Here is a 15,010-nt window from a genome sequence, read left to right on the forward strand (position 1 = left end):
TTGAAATTGTTACTAGTGGCCGGGCGCGGTGGCTCAAGCCTGTAATCCCTGCACTTTGGGAGGCCGAGACGGGCGGAGCACGAGGTCAGGAGATCCAGACCATCCTGGCTAACACAGTGAAACCCCGTCTCTATTAAAAATACAAAAAATCAGCCGGGCGAGGTGGCGGGCGCCTGTAGTCCCAGCTACTCGGGAGGCTGAGGCAGGAGAATGGCATAAACCCAGAAGGCGGAGCTTGCAGTGAGCTGAGATCCGGCCACTGCACTCCAGCCTGGGCGACAGAGTGAGACTCCGGCTCAAAAAAAAAAAAAAGAAAAAAGAAAAAAAAGAAATTGTTACTAGCTTTTGAGCAAGAGGGCCCCTGGCTTCCTTCTACACTGGGTGATCATGGAGCCAGTCCCGATGGCAGGGATCCCAACACGTGGCACCCACAACAGAAGAATTAATGCACCTGTGTGTGTGTGGGGGGGGTGCTCTCGTATGTGGCATAACCCCTAACACACGCATGTGTGCAAACGAGCACACACATACAGAGGGGTTCCAGAGGGGAGAATGCCACCAACAGAGGGGCTGTGACTGAGTGAGAGGGACACATGCCTCGGCACTGTGGCAAGCTGAGAAGGAAGGTCACATTTAGTGACCCCCCAACCTGGTGCTATACTTTTCCTGTTTTATCTCATTTGACCTTCACAACCGTGAGAGGTAGGACTCTTTATCCCTATTGTACAGATGAGAAAACTGAGTCCAGATAAGTTAGGTCCCTTGTCCAGGGCCACAGAGCCAGCACATGGCAGAGTCTCCCTGCCCTGTCCAGAATCTCCTACCTCTTGATACAGTGGTTGCTGAATTCATAGAACTTGTCACCCAAAATGATACCCCAAAATGGGCAGGAAATTTCTAAAGCAGGTGAGAAACAAGCCCTGCCCAAGAAAAGAGAGAGATTTAAAAATTATGGCATATCTATACTACAGAGGAGGCGGTTTGTCTGCATTGATGTGAAGGATCACCAAGAGATATGTTTAAGTGAAAAAAAAGGAAGTTGCAGAACCATAAATATGTTTTGTGTAAAAAAGAAAGAAGGAAGGAAGGAAAGAAAGAAAGAAAGAGAGAGAGAGAGAAAGAAAGAAAGAAAGAAAGAAAGAAAGAAAGAAAGAAAGAAAGAAAGAAGACAACTATTTACAGATATGCTATAAGTAAATGTTTTTTAAAAAATGTCTAGGCTCTGGGGTGGGGAGGAGGGGATTTAAGGAAGGGGAAGGCAGGGTGGAAAGGAGCTCTCATCTTTTTGTTTTTTGAGACAGGGTCTCACTCTGTCACCCAGGTTGGAGTGCAGGGGTGCAATCTCAGCTCACCCCCGCCTCTGTCTGGCTCATGTGATCCTCCCACCTCAGCCTTTTGAGTAGCTGAGACTAGAGGTGTTCGCCACCATGTCCAGCTAATTTTCTTATTTTATGTAGAGATGAGGTCTCACTATATTGCCCAGGCTGCTCTCAAACTCCTGAGCTCAAGTAATCCTCCCACCTCGGCCTCCCAAAACTGCTGGGATTATAGCCCAACTGAAACTCCCATCTTTTAACACTACTGTATATGCTTCAGATTGTTTGATTTTTATGAGAATGCATTTATAAATAGTGTTTCAAAAAATATGGAAGGCACCCTAGGCAACATGGCAAAACCCCATCCCTACAAAAAATACAAAACTTAGCTGGGCGTGGTGGTGTGTGCCTGTGATCTTAGCTACTTGGTAGGCTGAGGTGGGAGGATGGCTTGAATCCAGGACTTTGAGGCTGCAGTGGGCTGAGATTGCACCACTGTACTCTAGCTTGGGTAACAGGGCAAGACTTTCTCTCGGAAAAAAATTTAAAAAATGCCGAAGGCCTAGGGAGCCCTGTGGCTGTCAGATCTCTCATGGGCCACTAAGTGCCTGTGAAGACTGTGGGACTATAAGAGAGCCCTGACCCTGTGCCATCACTCCTGGCCTGGGGACTTTGGACACAGCAGTGTCAGGGCTTTGAGGAGCAGTCAAGATGCAGGGAAATGCCTGGCAGAGAGGAGTTCTCAGGGCAGGGATGAGACAGCTGCAGAGGCCCAGGATAGGGACAGCAACCAAGCCAGGCTGGACCTGGGTCAGTGCCAGAGCTGCTCCTGGCTGAGAGACTTGGAGCGGAGGCCAGGGCTGGGCTGGGCAGAGGCAGTCTGAGGCCCTGAGGCCTCAGGGGAATGGCCCACGGATCTGTCTGGAACGCCCTCTCTCCCTCCCAGGCCCCTGAGGAGCGAAACTACCATATCTTCTACTGCATGCTCATGGGGATGAGTATTGAAGACAAGCAGCTGCTGAGCCTGGGCACGCCCTCCGAGTACCACTACCTGACCATGGTGAGCTGCCCACCTGCCGCCTCCCAGTAGCCAATGGAAGGGAGGAAAAAGAGCTGGTGCTGCTTCGCCCTCCGTGACAGCTGCAGAGAAGCCCAATGCTGGCCAGGCCCCTGAGGCAGGGCTGGTTCTCTTTCCCTCTCCTCGCCAGCTCCTCTGTGCTGGGAATCACCTTGTCCGCGTGCCTCCCGCTTCTCATCACATGTACCCCATGCCCCAGGCTGGACCTCATCTCCTTTGGTCCCCACTGGATGACAGGCTCCCGGTGCCCAGTGAGCCACACACAGGGAGGTGCCCACACGCCTCCTGTTCCTGATTTCACTCCAATGGTCTGTCCTTACAGGCCCCCTAAAACGCAAGCCCCGAGCCCCAGGAAAGCAAAGCCCTTCCTGTGCTCCCAGCTGCACCTGCCACCTAGGACAGGGCAGCACCACAGCCATCGCTCATTAGCTGAGGTGCCCTGGCCATCAGGGGAACTGCACCTTCTGGTTTATTGACCACGGAGTAGACCCAGAGCATTCCGCCTCTGGGATCTCTCCCTTGCAACCCTCTCTCCTGGGTCCACTGCTCCAATGCCTTCACCAGCCCTTGCCTGGACTTCATGGGCCCCCCTTACCAGTCTTGACCTCTAATCTGTCATCCACCTTGCAGCCAAAGCACTCTTCCTGCAGGAAGGTTTGCACTGTAGTGTCATGCTTTGAATGGCACTGCTGCAGTGACCCCTGTGACCTGTAGGGTAGAAGTCCAAACTCCTCGGCATGGTCTCCAAGTCCCTCCAGGATCTGCCCCTCTGCCCACCTCTCCCTTCTCAACACCCACCTCAGCCTCCCTGCAGCCCTGTCCCTACCTCCCCACCTCGTGGCCTTGCTCCCATCATCCTCTACCTAAACCGCCCTCTGTCCTCAGAGACAGTGGGGCCAGCTTTGCACCTTCTCCAGGAAGGCTTTCTCCACCTCTCGATAGGGCTGGCCCCAGCCCCTGTGGTCTGGGCACCTATAACAGGCAAATGGCCATGGCACGGTCACTGGCTCCCTGCCTGCTCCCCTGGATGCCCAGCACAGGGCCTGGCCCATGGCGAGCCTTGGAAAGCGTTTCTTAAAGGAACAAACCCACAGTGTCCCCCAGAGAGACAAGGCAGGCTCGAGTAGGGACAAACGACAAATAGAGGATCAGAGAAGAAGTGTGAGTTGGCCAAGGACACGCAGTGGCCAGATGCTGGTTGTGGCTGCAAGGCCCGATCATGCTGTGGCTACTGTGTCATGATTCTGCCTCTGAAAAGAAGTGTATGTGGTTTCTGAGCGTGGACCCTGCCCGGTCCACCCAGTGCCCGAGAAGTGCAGTGTCTCAGCCTTGCTGGCCCCAGGATGGAGGCGGTGGGGCAGCTGAGGCTCCCTGTCCCGCAGGGGAACTGCACTTCCTGTGAGGGGCTCAACGACGCCAAGGACTATGCCCACATCCGCTCGGCCATGAAGATCCTCCATTTCTCCGACTCCGAGAGCTGGGACCTCAGCAAGCTGCTGGCTGCCATTCTCCACCTGGGGAACGTGGGGTTCATGGGTAATGACAGTTCTGCCCCAACTGCACCCTTGGGAAGGGAGGGGGCAGGGGACAGGAGCAGGAAGGCATCTCTAGGGGTTCTCATAGGAAGAGTCCTGTGGTCCAACCAAGGCCTGGAAAAATACATCTAAAAAATCCAGCTGTGATTTTGGAGGCCTCGTGAGGTGAAGGGGAAAATGTCAAAGCTTAAGGTCCTCCACAGGTGGAGACTGTGGCCAATCATCCCCCACTGTTAGCTGGGACCCCAAAGGGCTTCCCCCTTAGGGTTCAGGTAAGCCAGAGTAAACAAATCCATGCATGAACTTGCAAACCAGGTTGTGAGCATGGGGCGGTCTGGGCATTAAGGTGTCCTGACCCGTGAACACCCCCAAGCACCTAACGGAAGTTACTGACAGTCCTCGCTGAAAGAAAACACCAGCAGGTTAGATTACAAATGATTCCTGCAGGTAGGTTTTCAAACACAACATCCAGCATGAAGCCAGGAAGAGATAGGAACAAGGAAATGAGATACTATGAACAAGAACCGGCAGAAATTATAAACAGTAGAAATCGATCCACAAAGATTTCAAAGTTGGAATTATTAGACACAGACTAGAGAAGTTCTGCTTACTTTGCTCAAGAAAAGAAGCAGCCAAGCTTGAAAATTTAGACAGTGAATGAGAAACTTTGAAGACATTACAGATTTGTAAACGAACCACATAGAAATTCCATTCTAAAATAAAAAAGTACGATAACCAAAATGAAGAACCCAATGGATGGTTTAAGGGATTCTGTGCCTGTCTAGGAGAGGAAATGTGTGAGCTGGAGGGAAGGTCAGGAGAAACTGAGAGTATGGCATGGAGAGAAGAAAGGCGGGAAATGTCAGAGAGAAGGTGGAGACTGGGAGGACGCTGTGGGCAGAGGGGGCACACCTTTCATCGGAGTCCTAAAGGAAAGGAGAGACAAAGGGGCAGAGGCAATATTTGAAGAGATTAGGGCTGGTTCTAGAATTAAGGAGAGACCATTCACAAAGCAATGGGAAGGGAAAGACTTTTCCAAAAACTGTTGTGGAGCAATGGGGTGTCTGTATAGAAAACAAGAGCTTGGGCCACCATCTCACGCCGTGTGAGAACACTGCCTCCAGGTGAGCTGCAGCTGGGCTGATCTGTCATCTACCAGCCAGATTGCACACTTCAGCCGGGGAAAGGTGGGTGCTAACCAGAGGTGGGCACCGGGGCCTGGGACAGCATCAGAAACACGACACTGAGGAAGTGAAGCAGGCACAAGAGAATGCAGACAGATCCACTAACATAACATTTGTTTGTTTGTTTTTGAGACAGGGTCTTGCTTTGTTGCCCAGGCTGGAGTGCAGTGGTGGGACCTCAGCTCACTGGAACCTCCGCCTCCCGGGTTCAAGCGATTCTCTCAACTCAGCCTCCTGAGTAGCTGGGATTTACAGGGGCCCGTCACCACAGCCCGGCTAATTTTTGCATTTTTAGTAGAGATGGGGTTTCACCGTATTGGTCAGGCTGGTCTCGAACTCCCGACCTCAGGTGATCCTCCTGCCTTGGCCTCCCAGAATGCTGGAATTACAGGTGTGAGCCACCACAACTGGCCCACTAACATAACATTTAAAAGCAGGCACATTAAACGCTGCTTAGGGACTCTATGTAGGGAATAAAAAGATAAATAAAAAGCTAGGGAGTTTGAAGTTGGGAGGGTGCTTGCCTCCGGAGGAGAGGGACACAGTCTCAGCCTGCGAGAACCTCGGAGGGCTGTGGGTGCTGGCAGAGCCTAGACTTGGCTTTAGCGGTGGTTCCATGGTGCTGACTTTATTCTTTACAACACAGCTTTGTGTTTTATGCACTTCTTTATCTGTATATTTTATGTCACAATTTTTTTCAGTTTAAAAAAGAAAAAAAGCAAAAACAGAGAGACCCAAAGGTCCCATCCCCCACCAGCCTGGCATGTCCTAAGCTGGAAATGGTTGAAGAGGAGGAACCGGAAGCTGGGAGGCCAGTCAGGACACGGTTGCAGTAGCGCGGGGCCTGGCTTACAGCTGGAGCTCCATTAGTGCTTTGCTTCCTGTGACTGAAAGAGTGATGAAATGTTCGGGTTTCTACACCCAGCAGCATGGATTGAGGGGCCTGATGGCTCATCTCTTCAGCGCCAGTGTCTGCTGTGTTTCCCAAGTCAGACTTCTCCCTCCAAATAGGCCCACCTTTCTTCAAACTTCCCTTCGACACAGGGCCCTGGTCCCCTCAAGAGGAAGTGGTCTGCCAGGTTCACCAACAGCTAAGGTGTGAATGACCGATGGTCACGGGGCCGTTGGCTCCCTAAAAGAGAGGACCCTGGGACAGGCTGTGGCTCACGCCGGGGCAGCTGTTCTCCTGAGTGGATCTGGGGCTACCGTGGGCCCGGGCCTGTCGGGACCTGGCTCCCATCGCTCCAGGCTGCTTTCCCACTCAGGACTCCCGATTCTCTCTCTAGCTTCGGTCTTCAAGAACCTGGATGCCTCAGACGTGATGGAGACGCCTGCCTTTCCCACTGTGCTGAAGTTACTGGAGGTAGGGCTGCTGTGTCCACAGCTTCCATTTTGGTGCGTGGCCCCAGAGGTCTGGGCAGACAGACCCCTGACACCTGATTCTCATAACCCTACCCAGGCCCCCACCCCTCTCCCAAAAACCCCTCCCTTCTGTATGCTGCAGGTGCCTGAGGGCGGGCGCAGAGTGGGGCAGTGCCACACAGAGCAGCGGAACAGCCAGTTTGGCTTTAACGAATGTTCCCTCCCTTTCCCCACATCCCCTTCTGCTTGTCAATGGCCCTGTCTCAGCGTCCTCACCCTCCGCCCTGTCCAGTCCCTCCGCTCCCCACTCGGACCCCAACCTACCCATCAGACCAGCCCTGTCTGGGCCCTCACCCCGCAGGGCTTCTCCCGGGGTTGTGCTATTCTGGGAGACTGGAATTTGAGTCCGGGGTCCATCCGTTTAGCCTTCCTGGTTGTTTCCCAGGCCAAATGCAGCCTCAGCTTAAAGGAAGGGCAGCAGGCCCTGAGTGAGGGGCTACCTCTGCAATGGGGACATGGCAGTGCCCCATGTCACCGCCACTGACAGTTCTGGTGGCAAATTAATAGAATCAGGAGCAAGAAATAAATACATAAAGCAAGCAATCACATTAGGTACATTTCGCTATTAACAGTCTTCTTTTGGTTTGAGGGCACTCAGAAACTCTGGGTTTTGTCAGCTCCAGTGGAGGGCTGGCCCAGCACACTGACTTGCTCCTTTAGACTCTCAGCCTTCAGGCGGGATTGATTTTAGCAGGGACATGCCTGAGGTCTGGCCTCAGAGCCCTCCCTCACTCTGGTTTTCCAAGGCCAGCCTGGGGGAGCCAGCCCCTTTCTCAGCCCCCGGGAGACCCACTAAGGGCTTGGCCCACCGAGCTGGAGAATCCTTCCCTAACAGCTCCCAGGACCCTGGCCCTGGCCTCGGGCACCGCCCACCCTCGCATAGGTGCTTGATCATGAGAGGGAACAAGACTTAGCAGAAGCGGGTCAGGGTGCTGGGCCAGGGACTGCTCCAAGGGTGCGACACAGCCCCCACCTGCCTCCCCAGGTGCAGCACCAGGAGCTCCGGGACTGTCTGACCAAGCACACCATCCTCATCCGAGGGGAGTTCGTCACCAGGCCCCTGAACATCGTCCAGGCTGCCGACCGGAGGGATGTCTTTGTCAAGGTACAGAGCTGAGACAGCAGGGCTCACATGGCCATCTGTTGACCATGGCTCTGCTCCTTGCTGTGCCGGTGGAGGGCAGGATGAAGCAGAGGGCCCTGGGCAGGTCTCCACTCTGCCAGTCACCTGCCTGGTGACCACGGACTCCTCAGCCTCTTGGGCGCGGGTTTCCTGCCTTTGAAGGAGGGATAACATCTGCAGTAGGTCCAAGACATTTGGCCTCTCCAGGTGAACTTGGAGTTGACCTCCTCCTGAGCCTCCAAGCCCAGGATTCTCCCACCCCTGTGTCTCTCCAGGGCATCTATGGGCACCTCTTCCTGTGGATTGTCAAGAAGATCAATGCTGCCATCTTCACGCCACCAGCTCAGGACCCCAAAAACGTGCGGAGGGCCATCGGCCTCCTGGACATATTTGGCTTTGAAAATTTCGAGAACAATAGGTATGAAGATCTCAGATCCCAGCCCCACTGCTTCCAGAAAACGGAAGATAAGCCAGTTCCTCTCGAAGGGGGCAAGTTGGAGGGGAGCCATCACCCTGCACCCAGGCCTGGGAAGTCCCAACAGGTCTGCGTGCTCTGCATGGGGTGGCTGCTGTGCCCTGCCATCTAGAGAAGGCCGTACAGCTAAAAGCTGTCCCTGAGAGCCAGGCTGACACCCGGCATTTGTCACCCCTCTTGAACCACCTGCTCTCCTCATGAGCCACAGTGGATTACCACATGAGGTCAGGGTTGAAACAGAAACCAGTAACATGGATTCATCTGCATCTGGCTGGTTTATCATCTTAGGTAGTGGGAGAAGCTAGATGCACTCGTGGACCATCCCTGACTTTTTAGTTTGTGGGGTAAGGCAAGGCAGGACTCCTCTGACCTGGTGTCCCAGTGTCCTGGCACCCCAGACTAGAAGCTGGAGAGCTGTAACCAGGAGGCAGGTCAGAAAATAGCTGCCAGGTGCGACTGTGATGAAGGCCGGGGGTCGGATAGACAAAGGTGGTGAGGGGACCAGGTGACAGAGCCAGGCCAGGCCAGGCCAGGTGATGCCCAGTGGTACTATCACCAGCAAGAGGAGTCCCAGAAGACTGGGATAAGCAGGCTGGTAACACTGGCTTTGCAATTTAGCTTACCTGAGCCAGCTCATTGAAAGGGCTTGATGGGACAGAGACCAGGCCACTGGCCCCAGGAAGCAGAGGCCTCTGCGCCCTGTCTGAGGAGCCAGGGGGCTAGCCTGACCTTGCATGCCCCTGCCCAGGGCCTATCTCCAAGTGAGGTCTGATCTGGGAGTGATTTAGAAGGCCCCCCTTGGACAGCCAGGATTGTCAAGACACAAGTCATTCCACATGCAAGCACGCTGGGATCTCAGCCCTCCCAGGGCCAGCCGGGGGTGCAAGGCAGGGGCCTGCTCACTGCAGTCAGGTGGGAGGGGCAGGGCTGGCAGAACTTAGCCCAATGCCCTCTCTAAGGCACAGAGAGCTCAAGTATGATTCAGATCATTGGCATCTGGCCCTGGGAGGGTCAGGTGTTGAAGATAGCATGGGCCAGACTTTGGCAACTGACGGGAACTGGACAGGAGGGACAGAGATGGAAGCTCCTGTTTCTGACTTGAGCCGCCGGTGGGAGGTGGAGGGGCCATTTCCCAAGGCAGGGAATGCAGGAGGAAGTGCAGGTTGGAGGATCTGGGAACGGAGGCAGTAGGGCGTATGCCTGGTTGATGCAGGGGGGCCCGGCAGTCAACGCTGGGTCTCCGGAAGCTCATCTCCATACCAAGGCTCATGGGTGGGGCTGCTAGTGTGCACTCAGACCACAGGAATTGTTTCAGTGTCAGGTGGGGAGGCCTGGCAGAGGACCCAGCAGGCGGCTGTGAGAAGCCGAAGGCAAGGACTTGATGATATGCTGAGCCTCCTCGTTTCTGTGTCTTTTTGCCGTGGGGTGGAGAAAGTGACGGTGATGGAGGCAGTCAGAGGAGAGAGGGTGTGCAGGAATGAGTGTGCATCTGTGTGTACATGAGATGTGCATCTGTGGGCATATCTGTATGCGGCTGTGTGCAGATGGCTGGTGATCCTGTGGCTCCAGCCTGCTGCAGCGGGGACTCAGCTGGCCCCGCTCCACCCCTGGGCAGTGACCTTGCCTTCACAGCTTCGAGCAACTCTGCATCAACTTCGCCAACGAGCACCTGCAGCAGTTCTTTGTGCAGCACGTGTTCACCATGGAGCAGGAGGAGTACCGCTCGGAGAACATCTCCTGGGACTATATCCACTACAGCGATAATCGGCCCACCCTGGACCTGCTGGCCCTCAAGCCCATGAGCATCATCTCCCTCCTGGACGAAGAGAGCCGCTTCCCACAGGTGTGTGTTCTGCCGACCTTCTGGTGGAGGCCCTGCGATGGGTCTCCTGTTGGAGGCTGGGAAACTCCACCTGGGTGGGCCGCTTGTTCCGAGAGTCACTGAAACCTCTGCCAGGAATAAGCAAAAGAGCCCCAGCCTAATGAGACAGACCCTCCTCTCCAAGGCCCACTTCTCTGACTGCTGGGGTCCTCAGACAATAGTTCAGAGAGTGGAGCAGAAGAGCTGGTCATGGAGGGGGCAGACCCAGCCTCTGCTCCCAGCTCAGCCCTCACTCTGCAACAAATCACTGATCCCTGGGCATTAGTTTCCTGTCTATACAGAGGCCCTCAATCATTCTGAGCCCAGATTGCTTTGCCTCCATGAGGAAGCCCTGGAGCCTGACCTCCCCATGGCTGGACTCTGGGACCTCAGCACATAGGGTGTCTGGCTTCTTCCAGGGGACAGATCTCACCATGCTGCAAAAACTGAACAGTGTCCACGCCAACAACCAGGCCTTCCTACAGCCCAAGAACATCCACGATGCAAGATTTGGCATTGCCCATTTTGCCGGCGAGGTGTACTACCAAGCAGAAGGTGGGTGCAGCTCCTCTCATGCCCCTTCCAAATCGGGACCGGGTTCCAGGGAGACCATGGAAAGCAGGCTCAGAGGACGAGGCTACTTAGCAGCTCTAGCCGTGGGGCAGAGGGATGAGTAGTATGGCTTCTACTGGAGAAAGAAAATGGAATGGAACAGGCATGTTTTGCTTTGTTTTTGGTAATAACTTTATTGAGATAGAATTCACATACCGTGTTATTTATCTATTTTAAGTGTACAACTTGACTGTAGTATATCCAGAGTATATTAATGATTGCCACCATTTTAGAACTTTTTCGCCACCCCTAAAAGAAACCCCTCATGAGCAATCACTCCCATTTCCCCCCAATCCTGGGCAACAACTATTTTCTGTCTCTATGGATTTGCCTATTCTGACTTTTTGCATAAAAGGAACCATACAATACGTGGTCTTTTGTGGCTGTTTTCCTTCACTTAGCACATGTTTCCTTTTTTTTGAGACGGAGTCTTGCTCTGTCGCCCAGGCTGGAGTGCAGTGGCGCGATCTCTGCTCACTGCAAGCTCCGCCTCCCAGGTTCACGCCATTCTCCTGCCTCAGCCTCTCGAGTAGCTGAGACTACAGGCGCCCGCCACTACGCCCGGCTAATTTTTCGTATTTTTTAGTAGAGACGGTGTTTCACCGTGTTAACCAGGTTGGTCTCGATCTCTTGACCTCGTGATCTGCCTGCCTCGGCCTCCCAAAGTGCTGGGATTACAGGCGTGAGCCACTGCGCCCGGCCAGCATCATGTTTTCAACATTCATCTATGTTGTAGCACGTGTCAGTGCTCCACGTCTTTTCACTGCAGAAAAACATTCCATTATCTGGAATGTTTGTTTATCTCATCATCAGTGGATGGACAGTTGGGTTTTTTCCACTTTTTGCCTATGATGAATAACACAGCTATGAACACCCATGTACAAGTGTTTGTGTGGGCGTATGTTTTCATTTCCCCTGGGTATCTACCTAGCAGCAGAATTGCTGTATCATATAATAACTCTATGTTTAACTGTTCGAGGAACTGCCAAACTGTTTTCCAAATGGTAAAATGTTACCATTTTACATTCCCACTAGCAATGTATGAGGGCTCCAGTTCCTCTGCATCCTCGCCTACACATGTGATTGTCTGTCTTTTTTATTATAGCTACCCTAGTGGGTTTGAAGTCTCAATGTAATTTGCATCTGCACCCCCCAATGGCTGATGATGTTGATCGCCTTTTCATATGCTTGTTGGCCATTTGCACATCTTCTTTGGAGGGATGTCTATTTAAACGCTCTGCCCATGTTCTCATTGGGTTATCTTTTTATTGTTGACTTGTAAGAGTTCTTCATTATTCTGGATACAAGTACCTAATATGTGATTGGTAAATTATTTTCTCATTCTGTGGATTGTCTTTTCATCTGCTTGATGGTGTCCTGTGAGGCCCAAAAAGCTTTCATTTTGAAGCAGTCCAACTTATCTATTTTCCTTTCTTTACTTGTGTCATATCTAAGAGTCCAGGGTCAAATATAAAGTCATGAAGATTTATCCCTATGTTTTCTTCTAAGATTTTTTTAGTGTTAGTTTTTACATTAGGTCTTTGATCCATTTTGAGGATATGTTGAGAGAGGGTCAGTAATGGTCTTGATTGAAGAAGTGAAGGCCTGGGGTGGTCACCCTATGGGTGTGCTAAGAAAAACGAGGAAGGCGACCATGGGCTGCTGTGGTCAGGAAAGTGGGGCGGCCAGAGGGTCACTCTCTGCACCTCATGTGGAGAAGTGAAGAGGTGTTCTGGTCTATTTAAACTGGGGACAGGAATCCAGGGATGATTCTTTTGAATAGAGGGTGGTCATTTACTCAGAACAGGCTAGGCATTGGGAGGCCAGGGGAGAAAGGGAAAGGTGCCATGGCTCCTTCATAGTTCCTGCCAGATCCTGGCTTTGGGCTTTTGGAAAAGGAAGAGGCTAGAGCCAATCGGACCTGCAGGGTCCTGGGACACAAAGAAGATACCGAGCCCATCCTCCATGGGGCAATTCAAGGCTGAGCTTTATTTTTTGAAATGATAGGAAACTTACATAATGCTAAGATTAAGGTGGATTCTTTCTAGATTTTCTGGTTGCGGAATTCTAGAAATATTACTTAAAGCTAAGCCTTCTTTTTATTTTGGATACCCTGTTGTGCTAATAACCTCGGCTTCACTTACTCTGCCTATTGGAATACTGAACCCAGGAGTGTCTCAACCCTCCCCACCCCAAAAACATCCAGGGAGCTCCCTGCCCCGGTGGGGAACTCTGCCTGAGCCTCAGGAGCGCAGGGTGTCACTGAGTGTCCCCCTGGTGCTGCTCCCCTCACAGACACCTGCAGGAAGAGGTGGAAACAGGCTCCCTTCCCTCTCCCATGCTTGACTCTGCCTCAGAGTCAGATCCACAGCAGGCTGTGCAGGTGTGCACAGGGCATACCACTAAAAGCTGGGCTGACTTAAGGGGAGCAAAGTGAAAGAGGAAAGTCAGGGTCGTGCCCTTGGGAGTTGGTCCTTAGAGACCAAGCAGTGCCACCCCTGGCCTCATGGAGCCTGGCTTTGAGGAGCAGCTCATCTTCTCAGTGTGGTTCTGTCCCTACTGCAGGACTAAGCCATTCTGAATTATGGCTGAAGGGGAGATGTGGGATCTTCTCACCCCCTGGAGCCGTGCCTGTATTAGTCACTAGGTTAAGAGTAACAAACACCACAGATTGAGTGGCTTAAACAACAGCAATTACTGTCTCGGGGTTCTAGAGGCTGGAACTCCAAGATCAAGGTGTTGGCAGGTTTGATCCCTTATGAGGCCTCTCTCCTTTGTATGCAGATGGCCATCTTCTCCCTGTGTCCTCATATGGCCTTCCTTCCCTGTGTGTGTGTCTGTGTCCTCATCTCCCCTTCTTTTCTTTCTTTCTTTTTTTTTTTTTTTTGAGATGGAGTCTCACTGTGCCACCCAAGCTGGAGTGCAATAGTGTGATCTCAGCTCACTGCAACCTCTGCCTCCTAGGTTCAAGTGATTCTCCTGCCCTAGGCTCCTGAGTAGCTGAGATTATAGGCATGCACCACCATGTCTGGCTAATTTTTGTATTTTTAGTAGAGACAGGGTTTCACCATGTTGGTCAGGCTGGTCTCAAACTCCTGACCTCAAGTGATCCACCTGCCTCAGCCTCCCAAAGTGCTGGGATTACAAGTGTGAGCCACTGTGCCCGGCCTCATCTCCCTTCTTATAATGACACTAGTCATACCAGATTAGGGCCCATCCTAATGACCTCATTTTACTTTAATCCCCTCTTTAAAGGCCCTATGTCCACACACAGTCATGTTCTGATGTATAGGGTGTTAGGACAGCAACATATGAATTTTAGGGGACACAATTTAGCCCATGACACTGCCTTTCTCCTATTATTGGAGGCTTCATCTATTTTCAGCCTGAAGGAGCCTTAGCCCTAGCAGGATCTGCCCAGACACAGGAGGACAGTGGCAGCTTAGAAGAGGGGGCTGGAGTGGGAATGGGAATTTGGGGGGTCCAGAGTTTAGATGGGAGGAGTTACTTTGTGCTGGGTAGATGGTGGGGGCCATGCCTGGCTAGAGGGGTGGAGAGCATGGCCTTAGTGGGGCCTGTGTAGGAGGGGGTTCCTCTAGGCATCCTGTATTCCCCCCCACTGCCCTTTTCTTCCCCATGGGTGGGCAGTGATGGCTGAGCTGGGATGCTGGGTGGGCCCTGTGTCCCCACAGGCTTCCTGGAGAAAAACCGAGATGTGCTGAGCACAGATATCCTCACTGTGGTTTACTCCTCCAAAAACAAGTTTCTGAGGGAGATATTCAACCTGGAGTCAGCAGAGACCAGGCTGGGCCATGGGACCATCCGCCGGGCAAAGGCAGGAAACCATCTCTTCAAGGTGGGCTCCCAGGCACCCTCCTGGGTCTCTCACCCCTGATGGCTACAAGGCCAGACAGACATATATAGGAAAGTCTGTTTTAATCACCTGTGGGTCCCCAGCATGCAGGAGGCCCTTGGGAAACCTGCAATGGATGGATGGACGGATGGATGGATGCGTGGGTGGATAGGTAAATGGATGGGTGAATGGGTGGGTAGGTGGATAGATGGGTGAGTGGGTGGATGGGTGAGTGGGTGGGTGGATGGATGGGTGAGTGGGTGGATGGGTAGTGAGTGGGTGGATGGGTGAGTGGGTGAGTGAGTGGGTGGATGGGTGAGTGGGTGGGTGGGTGGGTGGATGGGTAAGTGAGTGGGTGGATGGGTGAGTGGGTGGGTGGGTGGATGGATGGGTGGGTGAGTGGATGAGTGAATGGGTGTGTGGATGGTGGGGTGGATGGATGGATGGGTGAGTGGATGGATGGATGGGTGGGTGGCTGTGTGGATGGGTGAGTGGATGGATGGGTGGGTGGATGGATGGATGGATGGATGGGTGGAAGGATAGTTGGATGG

The 15,010-nt window shown here is 52.9% G+C and overlaps 1 protein-coding gene across 1 annotated transcript in view; it reads left to right on the forward strand.

The window, feature by feature from the left end:
- The window catches only part of MYO7B (myosin VIIB), an 81,439-nt gene that overhangs the window by 14,355 nt on the left and 52,074 nt on the right, over positions 1 to 15,010 (forward strand). The window contains exons 8-15 of the mRNA XM_023225610.1: positions 2,263 to 2,376; positions 3,777 to 3,930; positions 6,400 to 6,476; positions 7,521 to 7,640; positions 7,934 to 8,076; positions 9,766 to 9,976; positions 10,414 to 10,549; positions 14,299 to 14,462. Of these exons, the coding sequence (XP_023081378.1) occupies positions 2,263 to 2,376; positions 3,777 to 3,930; positions 6,400 to 6,476; positions 7,521 to 7,640; positions 7,934 to 8,076; positions 9,766 to 9,976; positions 10,414 to 10,549; positions 14,299 to 14,462 (1,119 nt within the window). The remainder of the gene's footprint in view (positions 1 to 2,262; positions 2,377 to 3,776; positions 3,931 to 6,399; positions 6,477 to 7,520; positions 7,641 to 7,933; positions 8,077 to 9,765; positions 9,977 to 10,413; positions 10,550 to 14,298; positions 14,463 to 15,010) is intronic.

Source organism: Piliocolobus tephrosceles, chromosome 11, assembly GCF_002776525.5.
Source record: "Piliocolobus tephrosceles isolate RC106 chromosome 11, ASM277652v3, whole genome shotgun sequence".
NCBI classification, from domain to species: Eukaryota; Metazoa; Chordata; class Mammalia; order Primates; family Cercopithecidae; genus Piliocolobus; species Piliocolobus tephrosceles.